At 42.2% G+C, this 16,772-nt stretch overlaps 1 protein-coding gene and 1 pseudogene across 1 annotated transcript; one reads left to right on the forward strand and one right to left on the reverse strand.

The window, feature by feature from the left end:
• Nucleotides 1-926: 926 nt before the first annotated feature.
• On the forward strand, nt 927-14,052 carry LOC136532978 (uncharacterized; annotated as a pseudogene).
• A 2,232-nt stretch (nt 14,053-16,284) lies between these two features.
• Nucleotides 16,285-16,680, reverse strand: LOC136532979 (zinc finger BED domain-containing protein DAYSLEEPER-like). The gene has a single exon (XM_066525547.1). The coding sequence runs from the start codon at nt 16,678-16,680 to the stop codon at nt 16,285-16,287; it is 396 nt and encodes a 131-aa protein (XP_066381644.1).
• Nucleotides 16,681-16,772: the final 92 nt, after the last annotated feature.

A 16,772-nucleotide genomic window follows, 5' to 3' on the forward strand; every position in this document is an offset into this window, starting at 1 on the left:
AGTGTAGCCGGCAACTGTGGCTGCAATTCTCACAACTCATGGGCCAGTTCAAATTACATATAGTGCCAGGATTTTGTATTTGAATATTTCATATATGTCTAATAGGATAATCCATTGACCTAATTCTATATAGTTTGAGAATTTTGTTTAGTGTATGTAATGCTTAGAGCACCCATAGTAGACAATCTAAATTTATTGAAGATTGGATCTTTCACGTAAATGTGGCTTCGATCGCGGTCTCTCGCACTAAAGTTTAGTCTAAAGTCTCAGTGTATAGCTACATTTTACATATCTTGACATGTCTCAATGTTGCTAAGATTAGATAGATTGTAGTGTTGGGTGGTCTCAAAGCACCCATACATTTTTCATGTCCTTTTATTGTGTGTATTTTTATCATCTCCATAGCAACACACAAGCATCAGTGAATGAAGCGTTTTTTTTTCAGGAATGCTATACAACACATGTGTGTTTTTTGTTTTGTTGGCACATGAATTTTCTGTCCGCTGGATGAAGAATCGACGTCTGGTTGTGCCTGTTTGCCTTGCGACGCTGATTTGCCGAGCCCATGCTGAGCGTTACTGTTTGAAATCGGAAGTCGCGCCTATCGTTTTCTTGCTATCTCATTTCCACATCGTCTCGGCGAGAGGGGAAAAGGGGTTTGTCCCGGGGGCCGACGATTGTCTCGGCGTCGCGGCAATTCTACCAGCGACCTCGCCGCTCCACGCCCTCCATGTCTCTGCGCGTCGCCTCCCTCTCGTCTGCCATTGCTCGAGCTCTGGAGGTACATGAGTTCGCCGCTTTCCCCCCTTGAGTTCGTCGTCGCTCTCATCCTCCTTGCCCACCGATTGTAGATCTATGTTCCTCTGTTTCCTAAGGCCCAGCGACACCCATGGGGCGTTGCATGGAGCTGGTCTAAACTGGTGCCGATGGCCGAGAGCACCTCGCCCTGCCACCTCGACCTCTCGGCCGAGCTGGTCGGTGGCGTGGCAGCGACGTGCGGCATCGGCGGGGCCCCGGGCTCGCTCGACCGTGACTGCTGCTGCCCAGTCCTCGTGATCTGGGTCTTCGTCGCACACGCACACAACGCATTGCCCGTGCCCTCGGCGCTCGCCCAGGAGGAGGGGCTGGAGCCCAGAGGTGAGTTGACACGCTGGGCGCGGCACGATATGGAGCGGGTGAGGAGCTGCTCGAGGTCTCTGGCGGCATCTCCATCGGCCATCGCACATGACTATCTATCCTGTCCTTGGCAGCACCGCTCCAGCCAGCTCAACGAGAAAAGCAGGCTACCTCCTCTGCTCATCTCGCCCTTGACAGACTCCACCATGGTGTTCGATGAAATTCCTGTCCAGAACGTGGTATTTCCAACTCTCTCCACTCCTCCCCCACCGCTTAATCTTGACTTTCAAACAGACCTAGAACTATGTCCGAAAGAAATTCTTACTTACACACGCAATGGTTTGCCTTTACATGCTCTGATTTCTCATTTCTGTGATTGTGTCTCTACAATCATGATACTAGCACTGGGCAACTCAATTTTGTTTATGCTACCTGAAATTGTAAGTTAGTAGCCGCTTACTTCCGTGGTCCTTTGTGCAAGTTGTGGCTGCGGGACGGCAAGAGCGTGGGGTGAGCTGCAGCGGCGTGACGGTGAGAGCACGCAGGGCGAGCTGCAGCGGTGGAATGTCGAGCGTGGTTGGATTTGGTTGCGGTATGGGCTGTGGCAAACCCTGGTTGTGACCATTGGTTTTCGTCCGGATGTAGCTGCGGCACAGGCTGAGGTAGCGGTTTGGCAGCTGCTGCAGGCTTCGACCTCGTGGAGCTTCTAGACTACAAACTTCTCCATGGAGATCTCTTACAAGTTTCACATGCACACAACGCGTCGTCCCCTGCCCTGCCTCCTCTGCTCTGTGTCATCTCTCTGTTTGGAGATATCTCTGTTTTTACTTATTTTCATAATTATTGTGGATGTACTGTGTTGGGGTTTGGGTTTGGTGAACTGTTCTTGTGGATTGGATGCTAGGAGTGGGTTGGATTAATGTTGGATTGGGGAGGTGAAGTTTATTGCAACCACAAACAGGAAGTCTGATCAGCTATTGTTGTCTATGTGTTTTGTTTGGTGATGAGTTCATTTTTTGCAGTAGGTTGGCGATTTCAGAGACAGGAGCTTCTCTGATGCTTTTTTGCTGAGAATGGAGACAGGAGCTGCTAGGGGTGCATGGCGCATCAGCTCTATTAGCAGCAGGCAGATGTTCATCTGCGTTCATGGTTCCTTGCTCGGACGGCGTGCACCTGCTGCTATATGGGAATGTAATATATATCAACCACAGTTAATGCGTTTTCCTTAGCACGTTGAGTTATATGGGAATGGAATAGGACTAAAGTGTTTTAGTCCTTAGCAAGGTATATATATCATGACTGAGTTAAGGGGTTTTGTCGAACCTTTTCTTAGTGTGTCATGTAGATATGTAATGACCTGAAATGTTTTATCAGTCCAGTCCATAGGAATGGCTTTGGTAGAAAGGGGCAGCAGATAAAACTGATAACAAATCACTTCAAAGTTTCTCTCATGGATGCTGGAGATTACTTCTATCATTATTATGTGCATCTCTAATCCTTGTCCTTGTACTGGTTGTAGATCAATTTAAAGTATGAAGATGATACACCGGTTGATCGCAAAGGGTCAGGAAGAAAAGTGATCGAAAAACTATAGCAAACTAATGCTGCTGAACTTGCAAATAAAGATTTTGCATATGATGGTGAGAAGAGCATGTTCACAATTGGTGCTCTATCTCAAGTTAAAAATGAGTTCACTGTAGTTGTTGATGATGTTTCAACTGTTGTCCCTTTTTGCATGCAGGGGTTGCCTATTAGTAAGGAAATCATTCTTCCACAATAATCCTTCCAACTTTGTTGACCTGGGTGGTGGTGTAGTGGGCTATAGATGGTTTCATTCTAGTTTTCGTGCAACCTAGAGTGGACTTTCACTCAATATTGGTCTATTATATACCCTGGGTGTTTACCAGTTATGCAGACTTCTGCCTTTATAAAGATACATAAAGCTTTGAGCACGCTTCAGAGGTCATCACTTTCCAAAATTTATTATTATTATTATATATAACAATAACAATTGGTTCTAGAAAGTTGGGTTATTGCCTTATTGGTAGGTGTGGTTTTCTTAAACTTTTTTTCATGTCAAATTGGGTAGGTACTGCAAAGAAGCAACTATGATGCAGAGCCCATGCTGAAGTCATGCAGGATTACAATTGCTAGAAGTTTCACAGAAGTTGATGGTTGTCGATGTTTTACCACCGATAGCCTGCCACGGGGGCACCCGGGGCAGTTGTTCGGGCTTCGGTGAATAACGGAATTTGGCGGTTACGCAAAGAGACTCACGATTTATACTGGTTTAGGCCCTTGACTTAGTCGAGTAATAACCTTACGTCTAGTTTTGGCGTTAGCATGTTTGCGTTGTATTGCTTTGAGTATCGGGTATGCCTTCTCTTCCTTACAATGGGTACCCTCACCAGCCCTTTATAGTCCAGGCGCTGAGAGGCGTTGTTTGTGTCCTATTCGGATACAAGGTCAGATTCATAAGCTACGCTTCGGGCGCCTTTACTTGTATAGTTTGCGTTGGAGTTTCGGTTTTGCACGTTGATTTGCTCCGCGTTCTTCTTGGCGATTGGGCTGTAGGCCTTGTTACCAAGGCCTACCTCCCTACAGTATGGTCTATGGGGGGCTTTTTTGATGATATCAACACTGCATAAAGTAGTTTTTGCACGTGTGGGTATCTCACTTTTGATTCTGTTAGTACTTCGCTTATGTAATAGACTAGTCTTTGCATTTTGTATGCATGTCCGGGTTCTTCTCTCTCAACCACAATTGTTGTGCTGACAACGTTCTTGGTTGTTGTAATGTATAGCATCATGTCCTCTTTGTCTTTTGGTGGTGTCATTACTGGTGATGATGCCAAGTATTCTTTTAACTTTTGGAATGCTTCTTCTGCCTCTTCTGTCCATTCAAAATTTCCTGCCTTTTTCAATAATTTGAAGAAAGGTAGCCCTTTTTCTCCTAGTCAGGAAATGAATCTGTTGAGTGCTGCCAAACATCCTGTAAGCTTCTGTATGTCTTTAACTTTCTTTGGAGGTTTCATATCCATGATGGCTTTAACCTGCTTTGTACTTGCTTCAATTTCTCGGTTACTGACTAGAAACCCGAGTAGTTGTCCTGATGGTACCCCAAAAACACACTTTGTGGGGTTTAGCTTCCACTGCCATGCTTTTAGATTCTTGAAAGTCTCCTCGAGGTCTTCTATCAATGATCTGGGTTCTTTTGTCTTGATTACTACATCATCAATGTATGCTTCTACATTTCTTCCGACTTGACTCCGTAAGCAAGTTTGAATTGCTCTTTGGTATGTTGCCCCTGCATTTTTTAGCCCAAAAGGCATTGATTTATAGCAATATGCCCCAAAGGGTGTAATGAACGATGTCTTGCTTTGGTCTTCTTCTCTTAAGGATATTTGATGATAGCCTGAATAGCAATCTAGAAAGGATAACAGAGCTGATCCTGCTGTCGAGTCGATGATTTGATCAATCCTTGGTGGGACATATAGATCTTTTGAGCAATGTTTGTTGAGGTATGTGTAGTCGATGCACATGCGCCATTCTTTTGAATTCTTCTTCTCTACTAGGATCGAGTTGGCAAGCCAATCCGGGTTGATTATTTCTCTGATGAATCCTGCTACCATGAGCTTGGTGATCTCTTTTTTGATTGCTGCTTTTCTGTCTGGAGCGAATCTTCGTAATTTCTGCTTAATGGGTTTGGACCCTTTGTTCACATCAATTATGTGCTCAGCTAACTCCCTTGGGACCCCTGGCATGTCTGCTGGCTTCCAAGCGAAAATATCTTTGTTGTCCTAAAGAAAGTTGGTGAGCGTGAGTTCCTATTTGGGGTCGAGATTTGCACTGATGATTGCCGTCTTCTCCGGATCACCAGTCAATAGGTCAATAGTCTTGGTAGCGGCTTCTTTTGGTGGTGCGAAGTTGCTTGGCTTCTTAGCCGGTATCTTAATCTCATCTGGGTTCATTTCATTGGTCAGCATTGCAATCTCCTTTCCTTCCTTTATATCTTGTAATCTTTCGGATATTTGTACTGCTTGTACGTCGCAATCATGTGCTTTCTTTAGATCTCATTTCAATGATAATACGCCCTTTGTTGTTGGCATCATGAGTAGTAGGTATGGATAATGTGGTACTGCCATGTATTTTGTTAAAGCTGGTCTCCCAAGTATTGCGTGGTAGCATGATTCAAAGTCTGCAACTTTGAATTTGATGAATTCTGTCCGGTATTTGTCTGGTGTGCCAAAGGTGACAGGTAGGGTTATCTGTCCGAGGGGCATAGCTACTCTGCCGGGTACTATTCCATAGAATGGTGTGCTTGTGGGTGTCATTAGACCTTCATAATCTAGATTCATCCTTTTGAGAGTATCTGCGAAAATTATGTTAAGCCCGGCTCCTCCATCGATGAGTACTTTAGTTACTGCTACTCTTGCGATAGTCAGACCTAGTGCCAGCGGGTAGCATCCTGCATTTGCTGCACTGGTCCATTGGTCTTCTCTTATGAAGTGGATGGGGTACTCTGACCAATCTAGATATCTTGGGATGGCTGGTTCAGCTACCATGATGGCTCTATGAGCTAGTTTCTCTTGTCTTTTGCTTCGTGTGTTAGGAACACCTGAAAATATCACCGCTAATTGGCGTTGGGGTTCTTGATAATCTCCTTCAGCTCTCTTTTCCTCCTTCTTGGATTCTTCTTGCTTTGGCTCTGAGTTGTTTTGATTCCTGTTTTCTCTCTTCATGAATTGCTGCTGAAAAGTGCTGCATTCAACTAACTTGTGTCTGGCCCCTGGGTGTATGTGATACGGCATGTTTTCTATGTTTTCTGGCGCTCTTCCTTGGTAGTTGTTACTTTGATAGTTGCTATTACTATTGTAACCACTATTGTTACGGTTGTTGCTATTGTTGTAGTTGCCATTGTGATTGCTACCATTGCTATCATTGTCATTGCCATTGTATCTTCTTTTGTTGTCTGTGGCTGCCACCATATTGTCCTGTCTTGGTCTTTTGTCTTGCTGTCTGTAATCGGGTCTTCTATTCTCTGGGTTGTCCCTAGCAAATATGTGCCGAGTTCTTTCTTCTGACGAAATTAGCTTCTCAACAACCCTCTTGAAGTCTTCATTTGTTCTTGGGTTCTCATTGAAATAGTCCTTGTATTGCCAGTTTGCCCAGATTCCTTCTGCAAAGGCCTCTATCACCTCCCTATCAGTAATGTCGTGGACTTGAGCCTTGAATTCTCCAAATCTTCAATAGTATTCCCTTAGACTTTCTCCTCTCCTTTGCTTTACTCCTTTCAATTTGGCTGCAGTCATTGGATGGGTAATAATGCCTACGAAGTTGTTGCAGAAAGCTTCTTGTAAGTCTTCCCAATACCTGATTGATCTTGGCCTCAATTTGTCAAACCATTGTAGCGGCATTGCTTCGAGGGCCATTGGGAAGAATAGAGCCTTGATGTCATCGTCTCCTCCAGCTAATTCAATAGATTGGGAGTAAACCCTTAGCCATTGTCTTGGTTCGACTTTGCCATCATACTTGGAATGATTTGCTGGTTTAAACTTGTGCGGTAGCTTTAAAGTTTGTAGTCTTCCTGCGAAACAAGGGAATCTATCGTATGGTTCCGTTCTTTCATAATCTGGCGATCTTGCCCTTCTGTAATAAGACTTGTCTTCTTTTAACTCAGACTCTCCGTAGTCATCTTCTTTGTCAAATCTTCTTTATATTTCTTGGTAGTGTTGGCTCAATTCTAGTTTGTTTCTTTCTTGTTGCTTTGAGTAGTGTTCTTTCCTTCCATTGATATCAGCACTTTTTACTGGTCCTATCCTTTGAAAATTTGATTTTTTGGGTGGCTGCTCCCTTTGTGGCTCATGTGGAACTTCTTCGCCAGGTTGTTTTTCTGATCCCCCGACTTCTTTCTTCTGGTCTTCTTTTGCTTTTCCGTTATTCGTGAGGGTGTACAACTCCTTTGTTAATTCTTCAATTCTTTCCCTTTTTGTATTTTTTGTGGCTTCTTTTTCCGCCTTCTTTCTGTTGTATTCCGTTAGCTCCGCTTTGTATTTATTCCAGACTTGCTTCCTTTGTTTAGCTCGGTTCCTCCTTCCAGCTTTCAATTTGTTGTTCTTTAGCCTTGCTAGTCTTTGCTCATCATTTTCATTGCTGTCGCTTTTCTCATCTAGCGAGATGTTGCCTTCTGATTCATCTGAAGATTTTATATCTGGTATCTGTGGTGGTTCCAAAGGTTGTTCTAACTGCTCTGCCATGTATACAGTATACCTCTTCCAAGCTCTTCTTGTACGGTATTCCATCCTTTGTTTGGTTGAGCTGTCTGTAGCTTCTGAACTGGATCCGAGTTCTTTTCCCTCTTGATAAGGTAGTTCTTCAACGCGCGTGCCAGTCTGGACTTTGCTTGAGGTGAAAGAACCTGGCCAAAGCACCACACAATCTTGTGGGGTCACTGTCATGATCATCCCTTCTTGTGCTCCCTCCAGGAGTATTCTTCTTGCTAAGTTCATCTTGTTTTGGGTAAAGAGTTGATAGATTGATGCCGCATTGCGCAGTCCATAAGTTCCCAAGTTCTTCTTTGAGTTGTACGGGTCATATCCCTTCGTGATCGTTGTTGCGTCTCCGAGTCCAATTAGGCTTGGCTCTTGTGCCGTGAAGATTGTCTTGGAATCGGGTTGTATCTCTTTTTCAGAGTCGGTTTCGTATCCGCTTTCTTCCTTATTCCTAGTTGTATCCGAAGTTGAGAGTTTCGTCATCTTCTCGGCGAGTTTGTATTGAACTTCGTCATCGAATTCTTTTTCTTCTCAGAGATGGGTACGAAGCTTGCCGTCGCCGTCAGCCTTGCAGATCTTAGATCCGAAGACAAAGGTTGTTCCCGCCAAAAAGGTCATCTTGAGGTTGAGGTCCACCGAACTCTCGAGAAAAAAATCGTCGAAAGCCCCTACCTGGCGCGCCAGCTGTCGATGTTTTACCACCGATAGCCTGCCATGGGGGTACCCGGGACAGTTGTTCGGGCTTCGGCGAATAGCGGAATTCGGCGGTTACGCAAAGAGACTCATGATTTATACTGGTTCAGGCCCTCAACTTGGTCGAGTAATAACCTTACGTCCAGTTTTGGCGTTAGCCTGTTTGCGTTGTATTGCTTTGAGTATCGGGTATGCCTTCTCTTCCTTACAATGGATACCCTCACCAGCCCTTTATAGTCCAGGCGCTGAGAGGCGTTGTTTGTGTCCTATTCAGATACAAGGACAGAGTCCTAAGCTGCGCTTCAGGCGCCTTTCCTTGTATAGTTTGCGTTGGAGTTTCGGTTTTGCATGTTGCTTTGCTCCGCGTTCTTCTTGGCGATTGGGCTATAGGCCTTGTTACCAAGGCCTACCTCCCTGCAGTATGGTCTATGGGGGGGCCATAGGGTTCCCCATCGACAATGGTAGGATACTACTCCCCTCTAGAAGTTTTCATCTAGAGGGGAGTAGTCCACTGAATTAGTTGTGGTTTAGAGCACTTTTATGCTGAAAGTCCACTCCCCTCTAGAAGTTTTCTTGTGATTTCTGCTGACACACACCTCATTTTGTCCTTGTCCTTAGAAAGCTGCAAAACCACCAGCCACATGAATGGTAGTTGTATTGCTTTTGATCCTATTAATATTTTGTGTTCATGAACACAAGATTCGGTTACATAATTGCAGTTAGCAATAATGTAAATTGCAAGTATCTAGCAGCGCAATTATAGTTTTGAGTATATGCAATAAGCTGGTGTTGAACCATTTGCCTCGTTTTTTTCTGCTAGAAGATTTTAGTGGCTATTGTTTTTGCTTTTTTTGCAGTCTGTCTTTTTCTGTGTAAATATTTACAGCCATTCTAGCTGATTTGATGATCTAAGTGCATGTTTTTTTTGCCAGGTGACTTCAAGGCCAACCACAACAACCCTGATGACTTATCCCATGCTGCATGATAACATAGGCTTCAACCCTGATGACATGCAGGAGGTGGTGCATTCGCTCTCATATGTGTAAGTATACCAAGCAGAGGCTCAAAAAAACTTTTAGTGTCCAGTTGTGATTTCTGTATGTTTGAGCACCAGCTTATCGTGTCCTTGTATTTTTCTCACAAATGGCGTACTGACAACAGCTACAATAGTACTGGTGATGGTTGTTTTTTGTTTGATAGAGAATTTTCTCACATACAGAATACTCAATTGGTCACAATGAACAGGGTAACAAGTGCTCTGTTACTAATAATATCTGTTGTTCATGAAAACCAGACAAGTACAATCACCAACAATGTAAATTGCAGCTATTGAGCACTGCAATTTTAGTTCTCAGCATATGCAATTGTAGTTCTGGACATAATTTAATTTAAGATTGTAACATCCTATTCATTAAACAAATTACATAAATTAATTGGCCGTTAAAATTGACTGCATCCCTCCTTTTGATTGATAAATTTTGATTTCCATTTGTTGATCATCTTTGATTTCTATGTCCTCAGTGTTCTGTTGCTTCGGGGTCAATGGGATCAATGCTACCATTTGATGTTTATTGTGGTTATCTGTGATTTGTGCCAACACATTTCATTTCTATTTATTGTGGTTTGTGATTTGTGCCAGCACAGACATTGTCCTTGTCTTTCCATAGAAAAAAATTGTTATTTGTGATTTGTGCCAACACATTTCATTTCTGTTTATTGTGATTTGTGATTTATGCTAGCGCAGACAACATTTTTTGTCCTTGTCCTTCCATAGAAAAAATTGTTATTTATGATTTGTGACAACATATTTCATTTATGTTTATTGTGATTTGTTCTGATGCCGTAGTGAATTCATCATGCAGGCAGCGTCTTGAGGCAGTTCTGCTAGTTCTGCTAGGACTAGTAAAAGAAGGTGAGGAACAACTGCAATAATGTGGTGGTTTGGTTGTTTTTGTTTTTGTTCACAATTTTGTTGTTCTGAATCACTCAGTCTGCTAAACATGTCGGCAGTGTCTTGAGGCACAAAGTGTAGTTCACCTGGAGTAACCAAGAGGATAATGCCGAGGTATGTATGTCCAGCCCTGAATTTTGTGAACTTGCTGCTGTTTTTGTTACTCCAAACCAGCTATGTAAATTCATCACTCTTTGTGAGCAGGCTCCACATTCATAAGCTGGATTTTGTATTTATATACATATACAGTATAATTGCATTAACAACATGTAGTATTTGCACTATTTGAACCATGCAATTTTCATGTTCTTGTTTTGTAATTTTTGAAGATCATAATCATTGTGCATTTTTTCACCGAGAACATCTCATGATGTGTGAGTAAATATTTTGTTTCATAGTAATTTCATCGATATAATGCATTACACTTAATCATTTTTTCATGTTCTTTGGATGCTATGCTGGAAAGATGGTGTCATTTGTGTACATTCCAATTTATGTTTACTTGTCTTTTTTATTTTACCTTTTTGTAGGAGCATCCAAATATTGTTGTCCAGCTTGTCGACCTCATTGGTATCACATCAGTAATGGAGGTAAGTAGTTATTGAACTCATTCCCCGTCTAGTTTGGTGAGTGCCTTTGGTTGGTGTTGGTCATCAAATTGATTGTAAAATAGGTGTTGATGAGATTGATTGGCGCTGATGAAACCATATACTCGAATTTCGTGGATACATTGCATTGGTTAGAGAACACAGATGTACTGAAAATGATTGTGGATAAATTTAGCTCATCAGTAAGTACACTTGATCACTCAGTAACATAGTGCTATACGACATTTGTTGGGCACTAAACCATGTCATTATTAAGCTTTGGTGTGTGTAGAGTGTGTGGGTGTTTGGGTACTTGTCCTGTATTTTCTTCTTAATAATAATGAACCGCAACTCTCCTACGTTTTTGCGAAAAATGTCATTATTATGCTGTACTTGCAGTGGTTATGGAGGTTGGTTTGTTGTCTCAGTAGAATTCATATGTTTTTTTGTATATATTTCTAGTAAATGGCTCATATATCTATTTGCCTTGATCAAACAGGACTCTCCTGAAGTGCATGCAAATGCTGCTGAAGTCCTTTCTGCCGTAACTCGATGCGCCTCTCCTGCTCTTGCTGCGAAAATATGCAGCCCAAGGTTTGTCCTTTTCATTTAATTTTTGTGCGATCAGAAAATGCAACTTTTGTGCATCATATCGCTTCCTTTGTCAGATATTATTATGTTCATTTTTCTTTGCTTGTTCCTTGTATCAGTTTTGTTGGTAGGTTGTTTTGTCACGCTCTTGAAGAGTCAAGACCAAAATCTATTCTGGTTCATTCATTGTCAGTGTGTATATCTTTGTTGGACCCCAAAAGACTAGCATCAGCCTCATACCAAGCATTTAGAAGCAACTTAACTCACGGGGCGCTGATCACAGCCAGTCCAGAAACAGTTGATGGTATGCTGGAGAGTTTAGGTGAGTGCTCTGTGCTTGATTCTTTCTACTTAATGCTACTTGTATTGTTTATATGCTTTTCACTTGTTACACCCTTGCTTTCTGTCACACACATTCTCCTTGTCATGTGCACACCTGGCATGTTTAATGAAAATATGAAATGCTTGATTGCCTTTCCGAGGACTTACCAGTATACCTGTAATCACATCTTGCATAACTCTGTAATCATGTCTGGTCAATTTCTGAGAGAGATATGCTTTCAATCTGAGTTTGATGGCCTCAACTGCTGTCCACCTTGCATAACTCTACAGTTAGGCCAGGCTCAGAAGGTCCAATTAATCGTTTCCTTCATTCAACGTGTCTCTTCAGAGCCCTTTCCTGTCTATTTTGTTTTAATAAATTATACTTCTGTTTCTTTCAGATTGTAGAGTTCGTCTCTGTTTTGCTAACAATTGGTAGCGAAATTGCTGAGAAGGAGCTAATAAACCAATCAGTGATAAAGCACTGCATCGATTTATTTTTTCTATAAGTGGGCTACTGTGTGTTTTATTCCTTAACGATCACTGTTAATGGCAAATCCTCATACATTGTCTGGTGCTGCAGGTACCCTTATAATAAATTTTTGCATTATCATGTTGAGAACATTATTGTTTCTTGCCTTGAGGTTAAAAGAAATCAATTGACTGACCATATCCTTAATGACTGCGGCCTTGTCGGTAAAGTCCTTGCCGCTGAAAAAGGTCCATCTCTACCAGTGGAGTCTAATGGGGTAAATCTATTTCTTGATACTTGTCATCTTTATTTTTTTCTTTGCTGGGCTATGTCGCCAGTATTTTGATTGTGCCTTGTGTTTGTAGCCAATGTTACCGTCAGAAGGGAAAGAACCTCCAAGAATTGGGAATATTGGACACATAACTCGAATAGCGAATAGGCTCATTCAATTGGGAAATAGTAACAGCATGATACATAGTCACTTGCAGGTATTTCTAATTTCTGTTTCATCTTTGGCCAACAATTTGGAACTATTGTGTCATACTCATTTACATTTATAAACTTGTGTTTATAGGAGAACAGCGAGTGGGTTGTATGGCAAACAGATGTCCTGGTCAAACGCAATGAGGTGGAGAACGTTTACCATTGGGCATGTGGGTATGTTTTTTCCCATCCTGGGCTTTCTTATTCTTGTGTACACTGCTGAAACACTTGTGATTTCTCTGTGGTAACTTGTATATTTCTTCCTAACCGTTGGCTAATGTTTTATGCTGCAGCCGTCCAACTTCTCTACATGATCGTGGGAGGGATAGCGATGATGACGACTTCCGAGACAGAGACTATGATGTGGCAGCACTTGCTAATAATCTGAGTCAGGCATTTCGATATGGGATATACAGCAATGATGACATTGAAGAGGTGATTTTTGTTAGTTTTTTTAGCAAGATTTTCTTGAGTTTTGAACATCATGTTCTTTTGTAGCATGCTATAATTTTGTAGAGTGGTATTTAGAAAAAAAAGTTGTGTTCAATTTTGTAGAGTGCCCCTAATTGCAGATTGCAGTTGATAAGTTAATTCATGTGTGACATATATGTCACCCCCCCCCCTCTCTCTTTCCTGGTTTCTCTACATTGTATTATGTTCTAGAAAGATTGTCAGAAAAAGGAAATTTTCTGCATTTTACTGTTGAACCCTTTCAAAATCCAAGTGACCACATGGGGGGTTTATGCAGAACTCTCCTTTGGGTTTGTTCCATTTTGTGCCTTTTTGTCTTATCTACCAAGTGCTGACTAATAGGCGCATTCTACCATAGTCTCAAAGCCATAGGCATAGTGCAGTTAACATAATAACAAATTGACAATAGTGGTGGCATTTGTCAAGTGCATATATGAGGTGAAAAGTTCATAGCTGCTGGATTGTTCCCTTTTATGCTCTCATGTACTTTTTTAAACTGTCAGAAATATCTTCATGAATCATTACGTGTGGCATAATTTCTGTTCTTTAGGTACACAGGGTGAATGTTAAAATTATGACAAACAAATGCTCTTGTTTTATTATGGCAAATTAATAGCTTCTAAGCACATTTCATGTTATAATTATACTGTGTCGAAAGAGTGTTGCTTGCAGAACTGAATTGCAGTTCTAGAAACTACTAATTGATGCATTTTGTTTTGTAATTTGTGCTTGCTTGAACAATAGGTTGTAATTTCTGCAATTTGGTTCTATATGCATGGATCAATCGGATTGATATTTACTTTTTTTTGTCCCTATTATGCACAAATAGAAAGTAGGAACCAATAACCTGCTGAATTCCAGCTTTACAATGATCAAATGAGCATTTCTTACTATTAAGAATGCTTGCTTTTTATATAAATTATTGCCAAACTGTCTATAATCTGAATGTGCTTTTAATTGTTGTTATCCCCAAATAATGCAGTATACACCGGCTATTGACATTTGGAGCATTGGATGCATATTTGCTGAGGTGTTGACTGGGAAGCCTTTATTTCCTAGTAAAAATGTTGTTCATCAGCTAGATTTGATTGACTGATCTTCTAGGCACACCGTCAATGGATAAAATTTCTCGGGTATAGTGCTATAACCAAAGAAACTCTATTTTTATTTCATCTCATGGCTCAGTGACTCCAAAGTTAATGGGCCAACTTTGGTTGCATAGAAATTATAACAGATTTTCTCTAAGTGGGCCTTCTTAAAAAACGTGTGCTACCTTGTGCTAAAACACATGGTTTCTTCTCTCTTGAAAATCATGTGTTATGCAAGCAACCAACAACCATGTGCTAGCTTGTGCTAAAACACATGGTTTTTCCTCTATTACAAATTGTGTGTTTTATAACTAACAAACAACCATGTGCTACCTTTTGTTGAAACACATGGTTGTTGGGTAGACAGACTCTTTTTTTTAAAGCTTCAACGGGGGGATTAATCCCCACCTGATTTTTTTGAATGTAGCTCATCTTACATGATTACAAGAGATTTGTGCAGGAGGTTTTCGCTATAGTAGAAAACATAGATTACATTGGATTCGAGTTCTCCGAAAGGTCAAGAACTTTGGTCCACTCTTCTATGACTCTTTTACTTTTCTTTGGCATCCTAGCTCTCCAGAGGTTTGCTTCCGCTTTGCACAGCAGAATCAGCTGCCTGACAGTGATTTGCTCTTCTCTGAAGACAAGGGCATTCCATCTTTTCCATAACTGCCAGCAGCACAGTGTTACAAACGCACTGCACTGGTCATTAGGAATGCCTCTGATCTTCTGAATGTTGTGCCAGTTGTTGCATTGGACGTTACTGGTTGACTATAGTCCGATTTGTGACCAGAACTGAATAGCTATGGGGCATTGGAAGATTAAGTGATCAGGTGTCTCTTGATCCGCACCGCAGACAAGGCAGTTTGGAGAGTCAACAATCTTTTTACAGAATAGGTTGGATCGGCATTGGATTCTACCTTTGAGGAGGAGCCAGAAGCACATCTGTACCCATGGTGGCGCAGCATTCTTCCAGATGAAGGATGATGTGGGATCATTTTCCTGCCCTTGTGCCTTGAGCAATCTGTAGATAGCCAAAGTGTCCAGTTTATCCTTGGTGTCCGGCTGTTCTGATAACTGCGATTGCTGAAGTATAACGTTTAGCTACTGGAGTTCGAGTTGGGCCTGGGTTGACAGGCGGTTCACAAAGCATCCCTGAAGGTTGGACGTGATCGCTTGCTGTACAGTGCACGCCTTTCTGATGCAATGGGAGAAGAGCCATGGAAAGCGATCTTCGAGTGCTTCATCTCCGGTCTAGACATCAGTCCAGAATAGAGTGGATTGGTCATCCCCAGCTCTACCGTTGTCAACACTTGATATAACGGTAGCAACGACTTGAGGAGGTCCCAGTGATGACCCAGGTTATCTCCTTTCATGTTTGCAATGTCAACCTTTTCCTTGATCCAGTTTGCCCAGACTGACGAGTCCGCGCGGTGAAGGCGGTGGATGAGGTTTAGAAGCAGAAAGATGTTGTGTGTGCCAAAATCCCTGATCCCGAGCCCACCCAAATCCTTGGTGGTGCAGATGGTTGGCCAGGCGACGAGGCATTTTCCGGCTGAGAAATCCTTGTTGCCAGCCCAAAGGAATGAGCGCCGACGTTTGTCCACCTGAGTTATTACCTCTTGGTCTTGGGTATAGTTGGCCAAACGGGCCGCACGGCACGGCACTAGCACGGGCATGGCCAGACACGGTCGGTAGACTAGCCGTGCCGTGCCTGTTAGTGTCGTCGTGCCGCTGTGCCGGTCTAGGCATGGCACTATCAGGTATTAGCCGTGTCGTGCCATGTCACTGGACACGGCGGCCCAGCAGTGCCCGTGCCGGCACTGGCACTATAAGTGATCAACACTTCAAACTGATCAGAATCACAAAGTCTAAATGTTCAGAATCGCAAACTGATTAGAATCACAAACTGATCAGAATCAAAGAGTCACACAAGCTGATCAGAATCACAAACTGTTCAGAATCAAAGAACTTATCAAAGAGTCACACAAAGTTACATGTTCAGAGAACTTATCAAAGACTCAAAGTCACATAATCACACAAACACAGCAGAGAACAAAATAACATTTTATTGGGAGCTTTAATGCAATGGCTGCCTCATTAAAAACTTGTCTAGGTAAAACTCACCCGTGTGAGAAACCCTAAACAGAAAAAAAGAGTACAGCCCAACTCCAATTATAAAGTTCATCAAAGTTCAGTCCATAGTCCATAATATTACAGTACCATTACATAAATGATAACTAATCGAGATAAAGTTCTTCAAATGCTTCTTCAAGCTCCTTGTCCTCCACCATGTGTTGCAGCCGAGCTTCAGCAGCCTCCCAATCTTTGATGCAGGTCAGCATCTCCACCATTTCAGGCTTTAGCTTCCTCCGTCGCTCCTCGATGATCCTGCCAGTCATACTAAAAGTGGATTCTGAAGATATGGTTGAAACAGGAACAGTTAAAATATCTTTAGCCATGATTGACAGCACTGGATATGTGAGTTTGTGCTGATGCCACCAGTCCAAGATGTTAAAATCATCATCTAAATGGTTCACAGTGTCACAGTCCAAGTAAGAAACAAGTTCAGAAACATTAGAACCTGAAGAACTTGCAGCCTGCAGCAGGGCAGTTGCAGATGTATCTCTAGCCATGATTAGAGTAGCAGCTGCAGTATGCATACCACCACCGCCGCCAACATCACTATCATCATCATAAATTTTATCTTAAGCAGACCTTTTTTACC

The sequence above is a fragment of the Miscanthus floridulus genome, unplaced genomic scaffold (genome assembly GCF_019320115.1).
Source record: "Miscanthus floridulus cultivar M001 unplaced genomic scaffold, ASM1932011v1 fs_756_2_3, whole genome shotgun sequence".
In the NCBI taxonomy this organism is placed as follows: domain Eukaryota; kingdom Viridiplantae; phylum Streptophyta; class Magnoliopsida; order Poales; family Poaceae; genus Miscanthus; species Miscanthus floridulus.